Source organism: Lygodium microphyllum, chromosome 12 (genome assembly GCF_053477565.2).
Source record: "Lygodium microphyllum isolate KBCC chromosome 12, Lygodium_microphyllum_v1.1.10, whole genome shotgun sequence".
In the NCBI taxonomy this organism is placed as follows: domain Eukaryota; kingdom Viridiplantae; phylum Streptophyta; class Polypodiopsida; order Schizaeales; family Lygodiaceae; genus Lygodium; species Lygodium microphyllum.
This window is the reverse complement of record NC_141146.1, coordinates 141,719,482-141,743,287: the sequence shown is the minus strand read 5'-3', so window position 1 is coordinate 141,743,287 and position 23,806 is coordinate 141,719,482. Positions and strand designations below refer to the sequence as shown.

General features: G+C 43.3%; 1 protein-coding gene across 3 annotated transcripts in view; it reads left to right on the top strand.

Annotated features, from left to right (window-relative positions):
- Positions 1–23,806, top strand: part of LOC148028368 (cyclin-C1-1-like) — a 104,677-nt gene that overhangs the window by 27,542 nt on the left and 53,329 nt on the right. For all 3 annotated transcript variants that reach the window (XM_087690188.1, XM_087690190.1, XM_087690189.1), the window contains one exon: positions 2,864–2,970. In XM_087690188.1, the coding sequence (XP_087546314.1) occupies positions 2,864–2,970 (107 nt within the window). The remainder of the gene's footprint in view (positions 1–2,863; positions 2,971–23,806) is intronic.

Below are 23,806 nucleotides of genomic sequence, written 5' to 3'. Positions count from 1 at the left end.
TGACATTGGGCTTGGTTGAGATGAAGAAGATGGGTTGTCTGTTGTCCCAAATGTTGTATGTTCTTCGTGATTGGAGAGGTGGCCAATCTCACCAACTGGTTTGGATGGAGTAGCAAAGCTAGTAGGAGGGATGTAAGTTTGACTATACGTGATGCACAAGTACTGTTCAAACTTCTCCTTTGTCATGATACTGAAAATCTAAAATAGGAGAAAACAAAGAAGGTGAAGGTGAAGGTGGGGTGTCGCCTTCCTCGCTGAGTCCATAATGCCTCCTAAGGGCCTCCAATCATGGAGAAGCTTGATAAGACATCATGGACATCATGGGGAGGGTTCTTGCGACATGTGATTTAGTTTTAAGTCATTTATGTGCCTCCTGCAAAAACTAGCACTCCACAATATCTGCAGGATACTATGTAGAAGAGCATCAGCTTTGATACCATGTGAAGAAAACTGCGTAGTAGTTGCTAGGGTTTACATTGAGGAAACACAAGGTGTACGGCCATGACAGAAGCACAATGATATAGACATGCCACTAGGCATTGGAGCATATTGCATCGCGATTGGATATATGGGAGCTCCTTGAGAGCTTCACAAGGTGGCACATTTGGAAGGCATGTTTTGCGAGATGATTTTCAGTGGTAAGAGCCTCTTTGTGTATGGCACCTTGGAAAGCTGTCTTTATTCTATATCCACCTCTATGAGGATGCTGTTGGGAGTAGCTCTAAGAAGACTCTTGACACCGATGGGAGCTTTGGCAGCAGTTCCTTCACACTTAGGGTGGCCATGGCCTATTCTTCATCTTATAGGATAGTCATCCTCGGTGATATTATATTCCACTTCCATGCTGCCATGAGAGGCTTATATATATAAGTGGATTTTGATTTGTAGACAGCCCTTGCTAGACTATTGAGCAAGTGTAGTTCTTTGTAATTTCTTTTGAGTAATATGACTAGGCACATATTTTTTCACAAAGAAAATCATAATGCTTGATTGCATACTTTGGCTTGTTTAGGTCACTGATATTTCACTTGCATGTTGTGGGTTTTTCCTGCCTCGATATCATCAAATCATGATCCATCACGGTTTAGTCCTTATTTTGGAATGCAAATTATATCAAGCTTCATTGCATCAAGACAACTCCTTTGGTGAACATAGTTATCTTGAGCCCTTGCACGATATGGTTCAATTGGCATGTGTCCATATGTACGCTCAACTGGGCAAAACTTGGACATTAAATGCTTTTACGCTGTGTTACAAATCCAGGCTCTTGTATAGGATTATGGCTGCTGAATATTGTGAAGAAAATACCCTAACACAGAAACACAAATAACACCATACGGCAAAGCGCAAACTTATAGAAGAACACAATTAGGGTTAGGGTAACTCAGAGACAATGAACACAGAGAATGAATGAAGTGATATGATTATTGAATATACAATGCTCATATAGCAAACACATCGTAAAGTGAATGAATACTATACCTTGAACTCTTGTATCTCAAGGATTAGGGTAGGGGTAATGAGTTGGAGAGTTTGTCGTACTTTGAATGGATCCCAAATCGTAACAAGGCAGCCTCTAGATGTCGAACACCAGCAAATGCAGCAAAGGAAGGCTGGATTTGATGCTGATGGTAGTGTAGGAGAGAGAAAGACAAAATGTAGGTGAGGAGAGAGAAAATAGTGAATGTAGTTGGAACGAGAGAGAAAACAGTGAATGCAGGTTGAGAAGAGAAAATCTGCAGCGATAGCTGAGAGGAGAGAGGAAATCTGTAGGGTGGCAGTTGGGGTTTGCAAACACAGCAGTATGCCAACGTGGCAGGTTGTTCGACAGTTGGATGATGCACAACAATAGTTGCCTGGCTGGAAAAGAGTAGCAAAATGATGATGGAGGGCTGGAAACAGGTGCAAGATGAGTGAAAACTGCAATGGACAGCTTGGACTGCGATGTTCTCTGTGAATGGGATGTGGGCAGCAAGCTGAAAACACTTGAAACTTGCAAAAACGAGATTAGGGCTGAATGGAGAGCAACATACCTATTTATAGAAAGTTTGAGCCCTCCCAAGTGGGTTTGTGCTTATGGGATAGAGACACTCTCTAGGAACACATTTCTTTTTAAATAAACAAGGTTTCTTCCTTAATTAATTATGTTTTGGGGCTGTTTAAGTGAAGCTAATGCATTTTTAGATCAACAAATATTGTGGTGTACAATAATAAACACCCTTGATTAACCTACTGAAACAGCATAGAAATATGTGTTGGTGGGAAAGGATGGCGCTGCAAAAGTTGGACATGAAGCAAGGAGGAACCTTCAAATAAAAGAGCATGAAAATAAGCCAATTGGAAGAACCTTATATTTGATTGGCACATACAGCTTTGATGCAACCATAATTTTATATTGCAGATCACGAACCAGTTTCTGGTGTCAATTGTACAAGTTAAGCAGACATTATTCAGAGTAGTGTATCCTTCTTCTGTCTCCACTCTTAGTGCACCTCATGGGAGGACCATGTAGGAGTGTATTACGTTGGTATAGGCTCAGGTCACAGCAGCTTGGTTGCCAAGACCTACTGTCTTCAGTAACTGCTTTTGACATTTAGTTAGCAGTTTGGATGGTCAAAACTCTTTGGACCATTGCTTGGATTGATAATAAAATTATTTAGAAGTGATATTTTCAAGTATCTGTAATGAAGAGTGTATCAGGGTCTCTATAAAGAACCAAGTGCACAGATTGAGAGAGAGGCTATCATAACCATGTATTTGAACTCAGATTTATTTGATATTGTTTGCCCAGCTCTTTGAAAGCTGTAATGCTTTTGATTTTTGTTGGAAACTAGCTCATCAGTTGCTGTCTTGTTTGGTGCAGCAAGACACTGTTCGATGAAGATAAAATTAATAATGTTCTGCCTGCTGATGCAGAGCGTGGATTGACAGAAGAGGATGTGAAACTTATCAAGATAGGGATGTCAATATGTATGTTTATAAAACAATAACTTGGAGGCCTGACTGTTTGTTCATTTTTTATTGAGACCTGGTTGCCATCTGCAAATCTGAACCATATTCAAGGAAAAATACATATTGTAAATCTCTTGATATCTAAATTTATCTTATATATAATAATCAGCATAGTTGACTCTGTTTCAATCCAGTTGTGCACCTGCCTTCTGAGATCATATGATGTCCATCTTAATGTGAGACCTTTGCAGTGATTGAACTTCGTTCTGTGCCTGTATATGCGAGAAAGAAAAAATTGTTTGGTCCAAGATGCTTGACTCTGGACTCTTCTTGGGGATGCAAGTCATTCTTAGTTGTACAACAAGTGTTTTGAAATTAATTTAAAAAGAAATAGTAGAAGGGGCACCAACGTTTTGTGGCCAACAGTGTGTTAGCCCAAAGTGGCTAAGTGTTAACTTTTCTATTTGTCATTTATTTTATGAATTCAATGATTGCTGTAAATTAGTGCATTTTGGGGTTCCATCATGCTTCTGTAAAAAGAAAGGCTGGTTTCACAGTTCCATCACTGATATACATCAACTCTCTTGACTAGGTAGACCAGAGTCACTTGATTGCAAGTTAGGATTGCAATCAATTGACTGAAATTGTATTCAGCTGTCACAATATTCAGCAAGCATGTCTTGTTAGGCAGTGTTAAGCTAAAACATATTTTACAACTGATTAGCATTTTTAAATAGCCCCAAGACACGTTTAATTAATGAAAAGGGAAAATTTGGTGTGCGGTTCAAAAGAGTTTCGGTGGTCCCTCAAAACCCTAACTTTTGGGCCACCCTTCAACATCTATAAGTAGATAGGCTGCCCACCATTTAGTCTCATTCTTTTATGCAGGTTTCTCACTCTACCGTGTAGATTTCAGCCATCAGCCACCTACTGTCCATTGTCTAGCCATCAACGATTGTAGCCCATCACTATCCAGCCCTAGGCAACCTATTTTCAGCCATTGCCCTGTTGTTTGGAGGCCTCCATCTGTTGCGCTATCATAGCACTTGATCAGCCTGCGTTTTCAGCATTTGGTGCTAGATGATAGACTACTGCCATCTCTCCTACCGGATGATTGTTGCAGTATGTGCATTTTTGTTATTCAGTAAGCCGCCTACATCAGCACACACGTCTCCCATTGTCGCTTGATAGTTCTTTGCGTCGGTTGGACGAGTTTTCAGCCTTCTTTGGTGGTACATTGTTGCGTTTACCAGATTTCAGTCTCCGATTGTTGTGTTATGATGACTAGTTTGCTGCCCTTTACTATTCAACACTCTCTAAGAAGCAATGTTCAACAACTCTTCTAAGAACACACGGTACAAGATGTATGACCGTAGGGTCCGTGATTAGACCGTCTCCCCAGCATCTGACAGCAGGCATGGAAAGACCTCACGCACCATGAATGAAAAGAAATACGAAGAAATTCATCTCATGATTCGCTCTAAACTACGAATTATGAGACAAGAATTAGGGAAAGAAATACGAGAGCAGGTCAAAGCCGAACTGATAGTAAATGAGAGGGCAGAAACACAAGACATGTAGATAATGATTAAGAATGACTTACAGGCACAAATGCTATTCGAAATGCATACGCTGAAAATTGAAATGTTGAAAGTGGTAGATGGCTACAAATCTGAAATCTTAGAACTGGGGAAATAATTGAATACATTTAAGAAAAAAGAAATGAATGTGCAAGAAGAACTACAAAAAAAAAAGAGACTTTGAAGGCATATGAAAAGGAGGTTTACTCATGGGCAGAAGTGGCAAAGACAACACAGAAGCAAATAGAAGAAGCTAGCCCATGGATTGAGGTAGTAAAAAAGAATAAGGGAACATCCATGAACAAGACTGAAGTAATGAATGCTACCTTGGAAGAAGAGGCTAGGAGATGGGCTAGGGTTTTACACGTATGGGTAGTAGGATGGGAGGAGAAGAGCAGCCCACAGGAAGATGCTAAGACACTTGCTGACAAAATTGGGGCTTCAAACGTACCTATCGTTATTGCTTGGAGAGTGGGGAAAGAGGACTCTTAAGTCCAAGGCTCTAATTCTTCGCTTTAGGGATATAGAGAAAAAAAAGGCCTTCCTCTCCAAGAGGAGAGCCCTCAAGGGTGAGAATATCTATTTGGATGAGGACCTTACCCTAGCACAAATAGCGCATCGCAGAGAACACATGCCCAAGGTATTGGAGGCTCGCAAAGAGAGAAAGTGAGCTGTTTATAGAGATGGACGAGTCATCATCACTGACAAAAGGACTTCATGACGGTACGAGGCCTATGAGACACTTCAGATGTCAATATGGAATTGTAATGGAGCCCTACGCTTGGATGTTGGTTACTTTGAAGATAGCTTCGGAAACATAGATATAGCAATGTACACAGAAACACACGAATGTAAAGGTGGCCGACTACCGGATGTGCGGGGATACAGGTGGGAAAGTGCATTTTGTCCAGCAGCTAGAAAATCAGGAAGCACTAGGGGTTCTAGAGGTGTGGCCATACTATACCGGGAAGACCTCAAAGGGATAGTGCAAGTAATGAAAAGAGATGATGATGCACGATATTTATGGATTAGAATACATGCAGGAAGACCACGGGATATATTCATCACAATATGCTACTTCCCTCTTGTAAATTCTACCTATGCCACACGAGATGGATCTCCCTTTGATGTACTTTATGAGGATATCATGAGATATGCTAGCATTGGGGACATATTATTAGTAGGAGATTTCAATGCACGCAGTGGAGATAGACAGAGTGACTTTTATATGCATGATAATGCCGTGTTCAAAGAGATCGACATAGATGAAATAGGCATGTGCAGGAGAGCCCATGATAAATGAGTACCTATGGGACACACCTATTGACTTTGGGAAGTACACATAGACTAGCCATCTTTAATGGTCTGCCACAATGGCTAGGATTTGACAATTTGACATGCTGGAATCACAAAGGAGGGGCAAGGACTGTGGACTACTTGATGGGCTCACCAGCATTGATACCAGATATTCAAAACTTTAAGATATCTAAGAGACCAATTGGCATAGTAGCAGATCATGCTATTTTGATATTCATGCTCTCTTGTGTACATATGAAACATGAAACACCATGCCTCCCTAGACATCCCAAATACTACTTTACAGAAGACACCTCACATATCTACAGTGGTTCTCTGTAGACCAGTTTACATACATTGGACTTGAGTAGATTGTTGGAAGAATGTACAAGGGATTTAGCAAAGGCCATACATGGATTAGCCATGTATGCATTCCCACACACCTTGCCCCGATGTAGACCCACACAATCTACTGCTCCCCAAAATAGTTAGTATGATGATGAGTGGAGTCACTCGAGCTCGCTTACAAAGAGAAGTGGAGCTAGGCACTCAGACACATCGCTAAGCAAAGGCGTTCTTCAAACGCCTTGTGCGGAAGAAGAAATGAGACTACTTAGCAAAAGCAGAAGCAGAGATATATCAACTATTTTTGGGGCGGGATAGCAAGAGCGCATGGAAGATCTTTCATGAAAGAGAGCCTCCCATACAGATTACATCACCAGATGCTTGGCTTGACTATGGGAGACAGCTGTATGATCGCCAGGACAGCCATCTATACAGCCCCCACAAGCTTGTAGGCCAACACAGTGGTCTTTCTTCACATGGAAAATGGTTAGGATGCAATTTATAGATTACAAAATGGGAGGGCACAGGATGAGGATGGACTAGTAGCAGAACATTTCTCACATGCTTGTGACATATATAGAGCAGTATGTGAAGGTTTCCCTATGAGTTGGTCAGACAATACTATAATCCCGCTATTTAAAAGCGGTGATCCCCTGATTCCTAGCAACTACAGGACTATCATGATCGGTCATACTTTGACCAAGATATATGGATCTATATTGGAGCATGAACTCAGTGAGTGGGCTGAAATGCAAGGCAAGAGAGCACAAGGACAGGCAGGTTTCAAACGAGGATATACCACGCTGGACCATATTCTCACACTCAGAGCCATTATTGAGGAGGGTCGAGCCTGAGACAAGAGGATCTATTGTTGCTTTGTAGACTTTCGCAAAGCTTTTGATACAGTGTCTCGTACATGCATCATGCAGAGATTGTAGGACATTGGAGTACCAGAGGGTATACGATGGGGTGTCTATGCATTATATGAGGTAGTGACAGGTCATGTACGAGCACCTGGGGGGCTATCAAAGAGGATTGACAGTATCATAGGAGTAAAACAAGGATGTCCACTTTCACCTACATTGTTTGGTCTATACATAGATGAAGTGTCTGATTACATAGACTGAGGAGGAGCTGGAGCCAGTCTGGTAGGGGTGTTGATACTAATATTACTGTATGCAGATGATATTGTTTTCATTTCAGATTCACCAGAGGGATTGCGGTGCCATCTAGATGCTTTGCATATCTTCTGTAGAGATAAAGACCTCACAGTGAACCTTGGGAAGACCAAAACCATTGTTTTCAATACGTCAGCAACATGGGTGACTAGATCTATGTACTAGTTCACATTTGGGGGAGAGATATTGGAGCATGTGAGGAAATATGTCTATTTGGGAGTCACCTTCTCTGGTCCACGTTTTTCGTTGAGAGGGGCATCAAAGGGGCGTCTGGCACATGGATACGCAGCACTAGGGGCACTCCAGAGTCAATGTGCTCACATACAGTTCCAGGAGCCCTGCACCAAACTCTGGTTGTTTGACATCCTAGTCACACCTACATTACTATATGGAGCAGAGGTATGGGGTTGTAGCTTGTACCATAGGCGTATTAGCCCACTCATTGATCAGATTGGAGTAGAGAGGGATTATTATGATGGTTGGGATAGCATGGAAAGGCCATTGATCATGATGATAGCACGGATGATTAGGAGTAAGCCCTCCACCCCACATCCCATTGTCAAAGCAGAGCTAGGGGCAACACCTATAGTTACGAAGGCACTCTTCAGGGTAGTGACCTTTTGGCACAGACTATGGGAACTTCCATGCCATAGATACTCTAGATTGGCACTAACCTCATCTAGACAACTAGCAGCAGGAGGCGAGAAGAACTGTTGGTTTTCACAGATGGCTATTTGGATGAGTCTACATGGTTTGGATATTGACGGTCTTCCACCTTTGGATTATAGTATTGACTGCCCCACACTTTCTCTCAGCCGATCAGAGTTGAACCAGGTGATCAGAGCTGATATCTTGAGGATTGAGACAGCAAGGACATGGATCCATCCACCACTCCCTCTAGGATCGAGGATGGAGTTCTACAGGAATCATTTCTTGTCTCTCTCTGATGATGGTTTCACTATTCGGCCAGCATATATGAACACCCATCTCTCCCATAGCGTACGAATTGCTATCGGACAGATTCACACCTCCTCACATAGGCTTCAGATGGAGACAGGTAGATGGACAAATACCCTAGCAGAGGATAGGACTTGCCAGCTTTGTGGTCGAGAGCCTGAGACAGAGGAGCACTACATATGCAGATGCACAATATACTATGACATACGAGGATGGTACCACTGCCTCTTCCGTGATGGATTTGGACCTCTTCGTCGCGTCATGGAGTATGAGGACCAGAGATGCCTAGGTCTTTTCCTCTTGGAGCTCGAGAGGCACCAAACTGCACTACTGCGAGATAGGAGGCCAGCTCATCCAGAAGGACACACAGAGAGCAGTGACATACTTTTCTGCAGAGCCGACCCTACTGACACTACCAGCCTAGCAGATCTTGAGATCAGCTACAGCCCATAGTCTCCACCACACTTTTGTACATGGCTTTATCAAATCTGGTTCTCCTTTTCTTTCCTTTTCTTTTCTATCGATGAAACAACACTACACATGGTTCAACCCTAGTATTGTCCCATCGTATAGTTATTTTCAGTTATTTTTAGTATTGTTTCATAGGCCACCCACTTATTTGTAATGTTATCTTTACCTTACTGATGAGATGACATTAGACATGGATGTATTCTGGATTTTGTCTCATAGGCCACATTGGCCTTATGTAGACGTTAATATATATATACATATATATATATGTATATATATATACATATATATATATGTATATATATATACATATATATATATGTATATATATATACTATATATATATATATATATATATATATATATATATATATATATATATATATATGTATGTATATACATACATATATATATATATATATATATATATATATGTATGTATATACATACATATATATATATATATATATATATATATATATATATGTATGTATATACATACATATATATATATATATATATATATATATATATATATATATATATGTCCTAGCACTATCACTCTTGTTATATATGTCCTAGCACATACGAGGATGGTACCACTGTCATATATGTCCTAGCACTATTCCGTGATGGATAACTACATACATATATATGTCCTAGCACAATATACTATGACATACGAGGATGGTACCACTGCCTCTTCCGTGATGGATAACTACATACATACATATATATATATGGATAACTACATACGAGGATGGTACCACATACATATGTATATACATATGTATGTATATACATATGTATATATGTATATCAAGCTTCTCCATCATTGGAGGCTCTGAGAAGGCATTATGGTTTTGAGGAGGAGGTAGATACATGTTTGCCTTTGCTACCTTTTTCTTCTCGTTTTAGTTATCTTATAGATGAAGAGTTTGAGGAGTACTTGCGCATCATGTACAATTAGGTTTACACCCCTCCAACAAGTGCTACTACTCCGTCTAGATTGATTGTGTTGAGATTGACCATTTCTTTGATTTTGGAGGGACCACGGTATTCGGTGCATTTGGTGATCCATCTCCTTCATCTCAGCCAAGCCTTATGTCAGGTTTGTATAATGCTTTTGAGTTGTAAGAGCCAAAATCCTCGCTTGTTTCTTCTTTTATTGTGTAGGATCTGGAGGATTTTTAGTGTCTTAACCTTAATAGAGGAGGCTCTCGAAGAGCAGATGCCCTTCATCAAGTATATCTCTACCATCTGTTTCATTTGAGCAACTAAACCACACTTGGTAACTTCCTCCCATCCCACCACTGTTTTCTTCACATTTTGATCCACTTCCACTCAAAGCACACCAGGGGTTGGATCTTTCATCTTTGCCTCTAGCACTTTCTCATTTCCTCTCCTACACTCTATCTACGCTCCATTCACCACACCGCGTGGGGAATGCAACCCTTTAATACTGTACCTTTTATGTATGTCCACTTTACCACATCCTTATACTTTGGGATGGCTATGATGGGTATTTCCCTCACTACCCCCGGACACTCAGAGCCCTCATGTGCCCTTACTATCCCCAAACACTCACAGCCCTCCCACATGACCTTTCAGATGCAAGGATATTCATTCTTTGCTTAGGGATTGTTGTCACACATCCCTTGGGTCACTCCTACGGAGGGGTTTTTATCCTTTGTTCCCTGTGTCTCTATCTCTTTACCATGGGCTACTCATGATGCTACCATGCCCATACCCAATCCACCCATGTCCACATTTGGGGCCACTATGCACACTTCTCATATGCATGGTGGGCACGTTGGGATTCCTTCCCATATGTACTCCACTCCACCCTATCCCTCCTATCCACCTTATCCCCATTGTACACTTTCTTTATCTCCTAGCACTATCACTCTTGTTGCAACAACTAAGAATGTCTTCATGGATAAGACTCGTTTTAATGGGTTGAATTTCACCACTTGGTCGAACTTTATATAACAAGTGCTTGAATCTTAGGGACTTCGGGACCTTGTCGTTTGGTATTGAGCCTATGCTGGTTAGCTCATCTTGATAACATCCATCAATGAAGATCGGACAAAGCTATAACCAATGTTGAGTTAACGTTGGGATTGCTTCCTGAGTTTCACTCTTAGTTATATTATTTTCCCCTCGCATGTGAGCATTAGAGTCATCCAATTCACCGTTATGCGGCACGAGATCACATTCAATGTATCAATGCCGATTTATAGCTTCAAGAGTTTTCCATTAAGGAAGGGGAGAATTTGAAAGTCAAGTTGGTTGACTATGGATGATTACTCACCAAGTTTGCTGCTATTAGCTACTTGAAGCTAGATGACGATTAGGTCACGTTCTTCTTGAACAAGTTGTGTGATAAATACTTCCATTTTATCTAGCAATTACCTCACTACCTAGATTGCCAACCTTCTAGGAGTTTGAGTGCTAGTTCTTGCATTACGCAAGGTTGCACGATCAAGTTCACAAGAAAGTATGGACTCTCTACATAGTCTTGCTTAGAGGAGTGAGGGTCGGTTGCCTCTTTTTCAGGAGGGAAAACCAATAGTGGCAAGAACTCGTAAGATGCGAAGACAAGACAAAACAAGGGTGACACTCCTTCCTCCGACGGAACCAAAGAAACATGACTCCTTTGTTAGTAAATTTCTAAGAAAAATAGGATTTGCATACATTGCCAGAGGTCAGGCCATGTGGACGAGGAGTGTTGTACCAAGACCCAATGTCTTCTACCTAGAAAACCACAACAAATTATTGCAATTGCTTCCACTCTAGCTGGCCAGTTTGGTGGCGCTATGTCTCCTATTGCTGTAGTATCTGCTCCATTTGCCCCAGTGGCTACTAGACATGTGGCACATGGACAGCCTCAACAATCTATCTCCCTCACTACACTTGAAGGATTAGTTGATTAGTTTGCTAGTGGCTTACGCATCGCAAGGGCATCCACTGCACCTTCTAGGATGACTTCTCCACCTCGTCATACACGATGGTGGCCACACACTTAGCCGTTTCCTTTTTTTTTTTGAAGACTTCGGTTGCATGTTTATATACTCGTTGCATTGCATTTAGCTTTGCTTTGCTTTATTTTCAGTTTTGTTATTTTTGGAGCATCTCACTTCTCATCGTTGTGCTTGCAGATTTTGATTTCTTTTGCAAGGTCTTGTAGCTCTTTATAGGGCTAGCATACAGGTTTTCACCAGTCCTTCTTGAGTTAGAGATAGGAGCTACGCGCTATTGCTTTCATGATTCCATCTACTTGGAGTTTTGTTTTTTTGCCGGCATGGAGGCTTTCCCTTCTGTGGCGGATCATGTAGCATCTCTCTTGATCCTATCATGGTAGTGTCTTCTATCCTTGCTCTTCTTGTAGGGATGGTTCATCATCTTCATTCACATGGTTCTTGGCACCACACAAAAACCAACATCCTTTGGCTTCTCTTCCTTCTTGAGCATAGACATCCAGGTTGAGAGGGGGTTTCTATCCTTCTTGGTATTCTATAGGTTTTAGCATTCGTCTTTGACATTGGCTTTTTCTCCTATTGTACCTTCCCCTATGCATTGCACGATTTTGTCATCTTTGTACGAGGGTGCTTGGGCAAGTGAATAATTTTTCCACAGGGGACAATGTCCAACTAACACTTGTTGTTTGAGCATTCTTCAATATGTAGCATATTATGCATCCCATTGTGGAGAGCACCACTGGACAAATCCTAAGCTATTTCCATCGGCGGATTACACCACCATCCTTCTTTACATGATACTTCATTACCTTTCCCTCATAATCAACATCATGGCGTGGATAGATAAGCTTGCACTGTTTTGTGATGTGTTTGGTGTGGTAAGATAACCATCGCCCTTGTAGTCTTGGTAGGCCATTGGGCAGCCACTATGCATTCTTTGTTTGATGCCCTGGCTGCTTTGGGGTGGGATGCTTTGGGGTGGGATGCTTTGGGGTAAACATTGTTGGTCTCTCCTTTTGGCTTAGTTTTGGGCTTGAGAGGGGGTGTTGAGTTAAAACATGCTCACAATTGATTAACATTTTTAAACAGCCCCAAAATATGCTTAACTAATGAAAAACACAAATTTGGTGCTCAGTTTGAGAGAGCTTTAGTAGTCCCCCAAAACCTTATTTATTGGGGCACCCTTCAACATCTATAAATAGACAGGCTGCCCGCCATTTAGTCTCATCCGGTTGTCCATGTTTCTCAATTTATCGTACAAATTTCAGCGATTAACCACCTACCATATGTTGTTCAGCCATTATTGATTGCAACCCATTGCTATCCAGCCCTAGGTGGCATGTTTTCAGCCATTGCCTTGTTTGAAGGTCTCCATTTGCTGCCTCATCATAGCACCTGATCAGTTTGCATTTTCAGCATCTGGTGCCAAGCGACAGGCTGTTGCCATGTGTCCTACCGTGCAACTACTGTAGTATTTGTGTTTTTGGTGTCCTGTAAGCCGCATACATGAGCACATACATCTCCTATTTTTGCTTGACAGTTTTCTGCCTTGGGTGACGAGTTTTTAGCCTTCTCTAGTGGTACATTGCCGCGTTTACCAAATTTCAACCTCGGATTGTTGTGTTTTGGTGACTAGCTTGCTACCCTTCATTATTTAGCACTCTCTTATCTCTGAGTGGTAGTTATAGCACTCAGGATGTGTCTCTGGTGGATGGCACTCTTCGATACTCTATTACTCTGACCTTGGTCATTCTATACACTCTTACATTCATTTACAACATTCATTCACTTTAGAGTTTCTTCTCTGTGTTTGTCTTTGTGTTTGAGTTTTGAGTTTTGCTTGTCACTATTTGAGTCTTTGTGTTTTAGTCTTGGTTGTACATGTGTTTCCTTAGTGTAATCCCTAGTATATCTTCACAAAGTGTAGAGTTGCCTTGTGGTGATGTCTCATTAGAAGACAATGGAGATAATATGTTGCCCGATCATGGTATGGGCTTTTAGTATGGGCAGCTTGTTAGAAATGCTGGTTTTGTTGGATGAAGTTGGGACTTCAAGATATATTAATGTTGAAAACTTAGCAAGAGTCAAATGATTTAGATGCATGGAAATCTTGGTAATGCAAACATCATGCCTTTTGGACAGCAACATATGCATCCAAATATGTGACATTTGGCATATTTTTGTGGAGGATCCATGTTTCATGCTATGGTTGGTCATGGTATTATTTCTTTTGGTATATAGTCAGGAATGCAATGTATCTTTGAATGGCTTGTGGAAAACAATTTTCCACGTACAGTCACATTGGAATGGTCCTTGTATGCAAATAGGAATGTTTGGCAATGTGTCATGGGGACGTGAAATTTTGAGATGCTTTAATTTGCCAATAACATTTGTTTAAGTTATTAATCAAATGTGCAAGATTGTCAAAGTACATGTGATGCATGTGGCAGTTATTTCATGGTAATAGGCCAAGGACCTCGAGGATGCAGTGGGTGTCAAAGGCAAAAGTTGCAATAAGTTATGCCAGTTGGGCTTTGGGGGTTAGTTGGTGTCAATTTTGACCCTAGGACAATTATTTGGCGAATAATTGTCAGTGGTGACATTAGGGACTAGCATTAATTAATTAATTAATGCTAGTCTAAGGTCAATAGGGGTTGGGGATCACTCTAGGTTGCAAATAACCCAGCCAATTTAATTATGAATGGGAATATTTAATTTTGGGTAGGGTTAGAAGGACTGAAATAACTTTTAAGGATTATTTAATTTTGAAAATTAATTAAATGACTTGATAATGCTGAAAAATGGATTTAGAAGGTTGCCACTTAGCAAAAATGCCTATGCAAATTGAGAAAACGTTTGTGGGGTTTGGGTAAGAGCTTATCAACTATATTGGGATGTGTGCCAACAAATTCGAGCCATGCATGAAGAGTACTTGCTGCCAAATTGAAGATTTATAGCAGGTATAAAGGGAATGGGTCATCTACAATAAGGGTGACCTGCATGCAATCGAAGAAGACCCAATTTGATACTTGGAGTACTCTAAGTGAAGGGGTAAACTGGGTAAAGTTGTTGGTGGTCCTTTTGGGCATCTTTCTTGGCATCGAATTGACATTGGTCATTATCTTAGGGGTGGAAAATCAGATCTCTCTCTTGCTCTCATGTTTCTCATCTCTCATTTGTGCTTGATGCATGCACCATTTAGTGAAGGAAATTGGAGACTTGAGCCTTGGATTTGAACTTGATGTGTTGAGAATTGTTGATTTGCTATTCTTAATATGCTTCCAAGAGGGATTAGGGTTTGCATGGGAGCATTGGAATGTGTGCATGCATACCTCTATGATCAAGGAAGGTTGTAGATGCAAATTTTGTTAGTGAATAATAAAATAGGTGAGATTCTAGATCCACATGTAGGCTAAGTTTATGGAATAGCCAAGGGGCAATTTGAGGCTTTATATTGTTGGTCTTTTGTGATCTGCATGCAAGCGTTTTCAGACCCAATTGGTACCCAAATGCGCATTGGATCAAGGAACAAACTAAAATTTGTGATTGTTGGTTATTGAGGACAACTTACTATTTAAAATATTGAAGGAAGATTGCCTGAGTCTATAGAGGAAGAGTGGATCCTTGTAGAGCCATCTCTCTTGGATTCGGAGGAGCACTAGACTCTTTTTGGGGTTTCAATTAGATTCTTGGTTGTACAATAGGTGTTTTGGAATTAATGTGAAAAGAAATAGTGCAAGGGGCGCCAATGTTTTAGAGTCAATCGGATGGTGGCTCATTCCAGAATTTTTAGGGCAATGTAGCCCAAAGTTGTAATGTCTTAAATTTTCTATTCATAATATGTTTTATGAATTTAGTACTTGCTCTAAATTGTTGTAAATTAGTGGATTTTAGGGTTCCACCACCCTTTTGTAAAAAAGAAGATTGGTTTCAATACTTGTGTTTTTGTCTTAGCAAACATTCTAGAAGCCGCATAGCCTCTAGCCATTGCTAATTGTGTCGACATTTCTTCCAGTTTTTGTTTTATAGGGAAACACATTTTGGGCCCCAAAATTTTTAAGGGCAAACAAATCTCCCTTTCGGTTAATAAAGAAAAACCTTGTAAGTCATTTTGGATAATTCTACATCTTGCAAATTGGATGACTATGTGAGCTTGTGAATTGTGCATGTGCTACTTTTGAACCACTCATATTCAGTGTCGTAAGATTGTTGAGTGGCTCTAATACACTTACCACCAGTTCTTTGGTCTATATTCTAGCTGTGTATGTGCGTGTATATGTGAGTGTAGAGACAGATACACATACATTATACATATGCATATGTACACACAAGTTATCTATATATATTATTATAAGTTTTGAATGTCCATTTTTGTAAAATTTTCAAATGGCCAAAACTTTGAAAGTGTGTTTCTTGCTTTTGAAACTCATTTTTGAAACCTGTGAAAACTATGATTGCAAGGGATCTTCCTAGCCGTCTTAACCTTCGAAAGGCTTCAGCTAACCAGGTTTATCTTCTCATGATTAAGGATCATCATTAGCTGGTCGATAAAGCCAATGTGACTGAGGGTATGCATAAAAGGAAGGTCTGGTGGAAGATGATTGTGATGGAGGGTTGGCTAAATAAGACACCCTTTAAATACAAGTCTTTCTTTGGTGAGCGATCATTGGTGGGTTGCCTCTCACCTTAGCTCTTTTGAAGTGTCGAATATCGAATGGCAGAATCGAATGGCAGTTGCTTCTTTTGCATGACCATTGTGGAGTTCTCATGTCATCGATTTATCTCTTGCTTTAACTAGGAAAATCCGGACTTTCTTGTTAGATATTTGGCTCGTGCGCCCCGTTGATTGGGTTTTTCTATAGCCAAAATACTCCATCCCGCCCCGTTGTAGCAACATATGAAGCTTATGTTTCATTTGCTCAGTTTTTGGGATTGTTGGCATAATTGGGTTACTTGGAATGCTTTCGTGTTCAACTCAACTGTAGGTGTCCAAGGACACATTGCCAGAATCAAGGGTCTCTTGCATTGATAGTTAAATCTTATTTACTATGTTGATCTTGTCCCTTGGGAGGATTTGGTACCTTGGCATACCGCAATCTCCTCTATTCAATTGCTGCAACTTCGTATCTTTTTCTACATGATGGCCTAGAGCCAGCCTATATCTTGTCATCTTGTACTTTTTTCGTAATTAATACAACTATTTGTCACAAAAGAGAGAGAGAGAGAGAGAGGGCGAGAAAAAGGTCCACTACTGGAACGGCCATTCCAAACAGGGAACGGCCCTCGACGGCCAGGGAACAGCTCGGAACGGGTCAGGGAACGGGCGGGAATGTTCCGCAAGCATTTCTTGGGTTTAGACCTCTCAGAACACGTTAATCCATTCTTATGTGCCGGAACGGGCGTTCCCTATCTCCATGGGGTGAAGTTTTCATATGGAGGTTGCTTATTGGGGGTCTTCCTGTTGAGAAACCCTTCACCCTTCACTTGCAGTTTGTGTTTTTGCGTTTTGCGTTTAGGGTTTGCTTTTAGGGTTTGCAGTCCCAAAAAGGGGCGCCATCCTAGACTGACTATGCCTATTTATAGGCCACTCTCTCATTCATTCCTCACGGCTGATTCATTCAGTCCGTCACCTCTTCTCTCTAGTCTCTCCACTGCCCTCATACCCCTCCAGGAGGACATTGCGGTTCGTGGTTCGTGGCTGTCTTCATAATCTTCCTTGTGCTACGACACCCTTGTTCCCTTGTATCACATTCACTCCATGATTCAAATCTTCATCATTCCATTCATCAGAGTTTCTTCTCTGTTCTCTTCTCTTCTCAGTGTTTACCGAGTTCACTCCGTGTTCCTCTCTACAAACCCTACTGTCTCGATGGTACGTCATCTTTTGACAAGGTATCAGAGCTGGATTTGCTAAAAAACGGCGAAGATCCTCCACTCCAGTGACGGCAAAGATCGCCGGTGGATTCGGTATCCACTTCTCTTCTTCTTCTATTGTGTTTTACTACCGCGTTTTACCGCGACATTCTACTGTTGCGGTTTACTGCGACGTTTTACTACTGCGTTTTACTATTGTGCATTGGGAGATATCCTTTTTCTCCCTCCCACCCTCCCTTATTCAGTTTACCACACTGGTACCATGGTGTCTCCTCTGACAGATTGCCCTTCTACTGGGTGTTTCTACTGTGGCACACACGGTCATCCCACCAAAGACTGTCGACTTGGACCATTGCTCCCTACCCCCTCGGAGTATATGCGTATTCCACCAAGCACTCCTTGTGCCACCTCTCCTTTCTGGGCCATAGAGATCATTCTACATCGGCTCTCAGAGTATTATGCTCAAGGCAATAAGCTGCACCCAATGCACACTAAGTCCTTTTGAGCACACAGAGGCTCTAAGACCTTACAAGGTGATAAGCCCTCCTGGAGACCACCCCATTGCAAGGAGGGTTCCCCCACCTACTTGCAGGTATAGTGGCTTCCATGGCCCACATGTCCTCCATAGTCCACTCTCCTGGGATCCTGCGACTGTTCACTACCCTTGGCTCATCCCAAGCCTTCTTCTTCTCCACCCTCTTCCACTCAGGTTCGAGAGGCTACTTCTATGTGCTTTCTGGCTTCTTTTTCCGAGCCTCAGATACCTTCTTCAACACGACCGGCGGCGTTTTCTTCCTCATTAGATGCTTCACAGTCGGTGAGCCATGAGTGGTTGGATTCCCTTTCTCTCTCAGATTGGGATTCAGAGGGAGATTTTCTTACTTGGCCCTCAGAGGGGGCTTCCAGTTCTTCTTCGGCTTCAGAGGAGGATCCTACTTCTACTCCTTCCAATTCAAAGAGGGACCCTATGTGCCATGAAGTTCTTCACACACCACCACCTTTCACTTTTGAGAAGTGGCTGTTCTTTGAGCAGTCATTTCCACTACTCTTACCTAGGATCTAGAGGATCTACGTAGATTGGGGCCCTTGGGTCTTCAGCAGCGACTTGGTGGCTAGGCCTTCGTATTCCTTCCAGCATGGAGTCATGGAGCTAGTGGCTTCTCTCCCGAGGTTGAGTTTCAGGTTCTATAGCTCATGCAGTCTCTTGCCTATCTTCAAAGGTCTCCTTTCAAGTGGTATTCTCAGATTATAGGGTGGATCTTCTTCGTCCCTTGGTCAGCATGGAGCCAACTCTCGAGATTGAGTACATGCATGTCCTTATGGTTCTCGGCACCTCACAAAGTCCAACATTCCTCTTATGCATTGCATGCTTTCATCATCTTTGTACTAGGGCACTAGGGCAAGTGAACAATTTTCTCACGAGGGACACTGTCCAAGTGGCACTTGCTGCATGAGCATTCTTAAGCATGTAGCATTGCATCTCCACCTCACTCTTCTCTTGTTCCCCTTTTTGGGCCTGAGGGGTGTTGAAAAACCTTTCACCCTTCACTCACAGTTTGTGTTTTTGCGTTTAGGGTTTGCAGCCCTAAAAAGGGGTGCCATCCTAGACTGACTGTGCCTATTGATAGGCCACTCTCTCATTCATTCATCATGGCTGATTCATTCAGTCTGTTAGCTCTTCTCTCTAGCCTCTCCACTGCCCTCACACCCCTCGTGGAGGACATTGCGGTTCGTGATTTGTGGCTGTCTTCATCATCTTCCTTGTGCTACAGCACCCTTGTTTCCTTGTATCACATTCACTCCATGATTCAGATCTTTATCATTCCATTCATCAGAGTTTCTTCCCTGTTCTCTTCTCTTCTCAGTGTTTACCGAGTTCACTCCGTGTTCCTCCCCGCAAACCCTACTGTCTCGTTGGTACGTCATCTTTTGACACTTCCAACTTGGGATGTGTTGCATGCTTGCAAGATCTCCCGTGGTAGTTGCTGTGTAATTTGCACTACACGCGATGAGACATTGCTTCATCTCTTCGTCTCTTGCCTTGTTGCTTCTTGTGTGTGGTCCTCAGTGACTCAATAATGGATATTAGCTCGTTCGTGGATTATGGGAAGGATGCCTTCTATGTCCGCCTTGCAATCAAATCATTCTTGCCTTTTCCATTTGCTTAGTTGGACAGCTATGTGGCATATGTGGCGTACGTGGAATGCCTTCATTTTTGCTGCTCCTTGGTTGGATGTTGTTCGCTCCACTCCAGCTGTCCTTTCTGTGTGATATTTGTGTGTTATGGTCTTAGAGGCCTTTTGGCTTGATTTGTGTTTGTTTTGTTTTTCTTAGTTGACGTGATGGTCTGATGTAAATATTGCCATTTAATTCAATTATCTTCACGGGAAAGAGAGAGAGAGAGAGAGAGAGAGAGAGAGAGAGAGAGAGACGAGAGAGAGAGAGAGAGAGAGAGAGAGAGAGAGAGAGGAGAGTAAGCGAGCGCGAGATCTGACGATGGCGTCCCTGCGTCGCGCCGCCCTGCCCTCGCCTGATCCTGCGCGCCCGCTTGTCCCCTTCATCTGCGCTGTCGCAGCGTGAAGCCGTGTCCCTCTCCCTCGAAGCGCCCGTGTTCCGCCCTGTTGCTGCCCGGCGTGACGTCCCGCCCAGTCGCTGACGTGCCCAGTTGCTGCTCGCGTTCCGCCCAGTCGCCTGCAGTTCTGTGCCTCCTCGACCTTCTTTGTGCTTGTTCCCTGCGCCGCTAACGACATCCATCGCGACCTGTTCTTCACGCCCTACGCCTGCCGCCGCCTTCTTCGCTTGGCGCCCTGTCCACCACCGTCTCTGACGCCCTGCTTTAAACGCCCTGTCCACGGTCGCCCTTGCTGCCCTGTCCCTTGACCTCGACGGATTCCTGCCCGGCACCTCAGCCTGTCCCGTTGACCTTCCGCCCCTGCACGGTGCCAGGTACAGCTCAGCTTTTATTAGCTGTCTTTGCAGAATACACCCCTGGACAGCGCATCTGTACAGACCAGCGGGCGAGAGAGAGAGCGGGAGAGAGACAGGGTCAGTCCTCCTTCAAGATCAAATTGTCATACGATGGCTGGTTTGGATCTGGATTTCATCGACCAAACAGTGGCAGCACTTGGCCCGGATTCTGATGCCGAGGAACCTGAGGACATGGTTCCGTGCAATGAAGAGATGCCCCCTGGTCCTGATATTCAGCCTGCGGGTAAACGTCCCAAGCATACTCCGGAAGAGATAGGTGTTCCTCAGGATCGTTCATATGCTCAGGTTGCCTCGGATCCTGTGGACTCCCAGGATGTTGACTGGGAGCATTTGCTGGAATTTGCCAACACGTTGCTTGGCGATTACGTTCAACATAATCAGGAAGCCTTTTCCGACTCAGCGCCTGAAGATGTTCTAGACGCCACCGTGGACCCAAAAACTGTCCTGCGCTCCTTTTCAGTATTTTATGATCGCGCTGTGATACTCTTCTTCACTGGTCGAATCCCCCTGCTTTCCCGTATTCGCCAGTGGCTGCACAGTTTGCTCCAAGGGGAATGTGTTGAAGAGATTTTTGTTGGCTCCCGGGGGTTTTTTGAGGTTCTGTTGAAATCAGAGACGCACCGTGCTGCTCTCCTGTCTAAACTGCCTTTATTTTTTGAACGCCGGTTGGTTCATGTGGTTCCATGGCGTCCAATGGCAGATTTTCAACGTCTGCTGCAACGTGAATGCCCTGTATGGGTAGAAGTGGAAAATTGCCCGGCTGTTTATTGGCCACTCTTGAAGGATGCTATGGCCGCGGTGGGCACTGTTCTCGTCCCTCCCAGTCTCCGGACAGTGAATCGCAACCGCTTGTGTATGCTATGGGACACTGCAAGAAAAAGGCCTGCTTGGTTGCGCCTTAATTGCTCGGGCATGCATCCGTTACACTTTCGATTGAAATGGGGCAATTTCGCAGGGCATTGCTTTTCCTGTGGACAGTTGGGGCATTTCATGGCCGAATGCCCGGAACAGCAACATACCTCCGATGTTGGCCATGCAGTGCTGCCCACGGAAGATATGGTGTGTGAGGCCCCGTCACTGGATACTATCCACCAGCCCCAAGTTCAGGCTAAAGGTAAACAACAGCTTTCGGGTCTAGATTCCCGTGCCACTGATTGGGTGGAAGTACGAGCAAAAAAAGGCAACAGGGTTGTTGCGGGCATGGAAAATACTGTGTCTACTCCCTCACAAGATTCCATGCGTACATATATGCGCCGGAAGGAAATGTTGTCTTCTGAGCGCGCTGCCCCTGCTATGGTTTCCTCTGCCCCACGTCATCAGCCTGCCAGGAAAATGTATTCAGATCGTCCAAAGGGTCCCCCTGCTAAGCTGGCATTTGATACCAGAGGTAATGTCATTACCCCATGGGACCGTCGTTACCCCCGCTTCAACTCCAAGCCAGCAGATATGCCGTCTACTTCCAAATCTGGTCCTCAGAACTCTTTTGCTGTGTTGGCGGATTTCTTGGACGAGGGAGTCCTGGACATTCTTGCTGACAAGGTCAAATCAAGGCAAGCGGTGCCTCGTACCTGATTTGGTTTTAACTACACATGAAAATAGCCACGTGGAATGTGCGAGGCATTTGTTCTCGCCACAAACAACATGCCATGTGGGCGGTATTGCACGAAAATCAGTGGGATGTCCTGTGCGCTGTTGAGCACAAGAGTCACGGTGAAGCCGGAAAAGTAGTGGATTGCAATGGCTTTCGACTGTTCTATGCAGGGACTAAGGCCATGCATTATTCGGGGGTGCTCATGATTGTACATGACAAATATCAGCCTATGCTTATTAAAAATGATGTTCATGGCCGCTTTTTGGTGATTGAAATTTTATTCCAAGGGGAGATCTTATGGTTACTCGGCCTCTATGCTCCGAATGATTCGTTATCTCGTCGGGAGCTTTGGCAGACTTTGCAGACCTCCTTGTCACTTGGCAGACGAGGCTTCTTCATGGGGGATTTTAATATGTGTGTGGATTCTTCTCAGTCCACATCGGAGCATTCGGTGATGGACGCTCCTGAAAGTCGTATGTGGCATGAGTTGGCTCTTTCTGTTCTTAAGCAAGATCTTTGGTCCTGGCTACACCCGTCTTCTACAGGGTTTACTTTCCATTCGGCTCAGTATGCAACAACATGGTCACGACTGGATCGTATGTATATCATGCAGAATGATGACTTTCTTCCTGAGATGCTCGACATCAAAGTGTTGCAGCAATATGCTTTGTCAGACCATTTCCCTCTGCAGCTTGAGCTGCATGCACAACCCATTGCACCTTTCAAGCGATTTCTGGACCGACTCCCTTTGCGCTTCAACTCATCTTACCTGAAGCATGCACTCTTTCAGGGCTATATGCAGCAATTGATTGACCGATTTGTCTTGGACTTCTCTTCTCAGGGCACTGCGTCTTTTGAAAGATTGCTCTCTAATGTACAACGGATTGCTCGACAGTATGGGATTTATCATGCCTCTCTTTGTCGACAACGTCGCAAGGCAGCAGAGGATCTGCTGGCTTTGGTTCGTTCTCTGCTGGTCGACACTCCGGATGATGCATTTCTGCTTGCACTAGACATGCGGGTGGCTGATCTTATTAAAGCTTTCCAGTTAAAATCATATCAGCAGGCCAAATTGCAACATCTGATGGAAACTTTGCAAGATAGTGCATGTCAGACCCATAAGTTCTTTCGAGCGCTCCATGCCTCTCCTGCTCGAGAAAATATGACCAGACTCGAGGATGCAGAAGGCCACCTTATCCTGGATCCGCAGACTATTGTGCATATGTGCAGAAATTATTTCCATGACCTTCTCGGTTCCACCTCTCCCCCTTCGGCCCAAATTACTCAGGCCCGTTCGGCTTTTTATGACCTGGTCCGTAATCAGCTTCCGCAGGACATGCAAACTACTATGGAGTCCGATATTTGTGAGGCAGAGGTTATGGACGTCTTGTTACACTTACCCAAGGATAAAAGCCCGGGTTGGGATGGTCTCACTAATGAGTTCTTTGAAGCTTTTGCTACCCAACTGGTGAAACCTTTGCAGGCCTTGTTCCAGCAGGTGTGGGAAACGGGGATCATGCCTTCCTCATGGAAAGAAGGCCTCATTAAACTGCTTCCAAAAGTTCCTTCGCCATCTAAGTTGACACAGTGGCG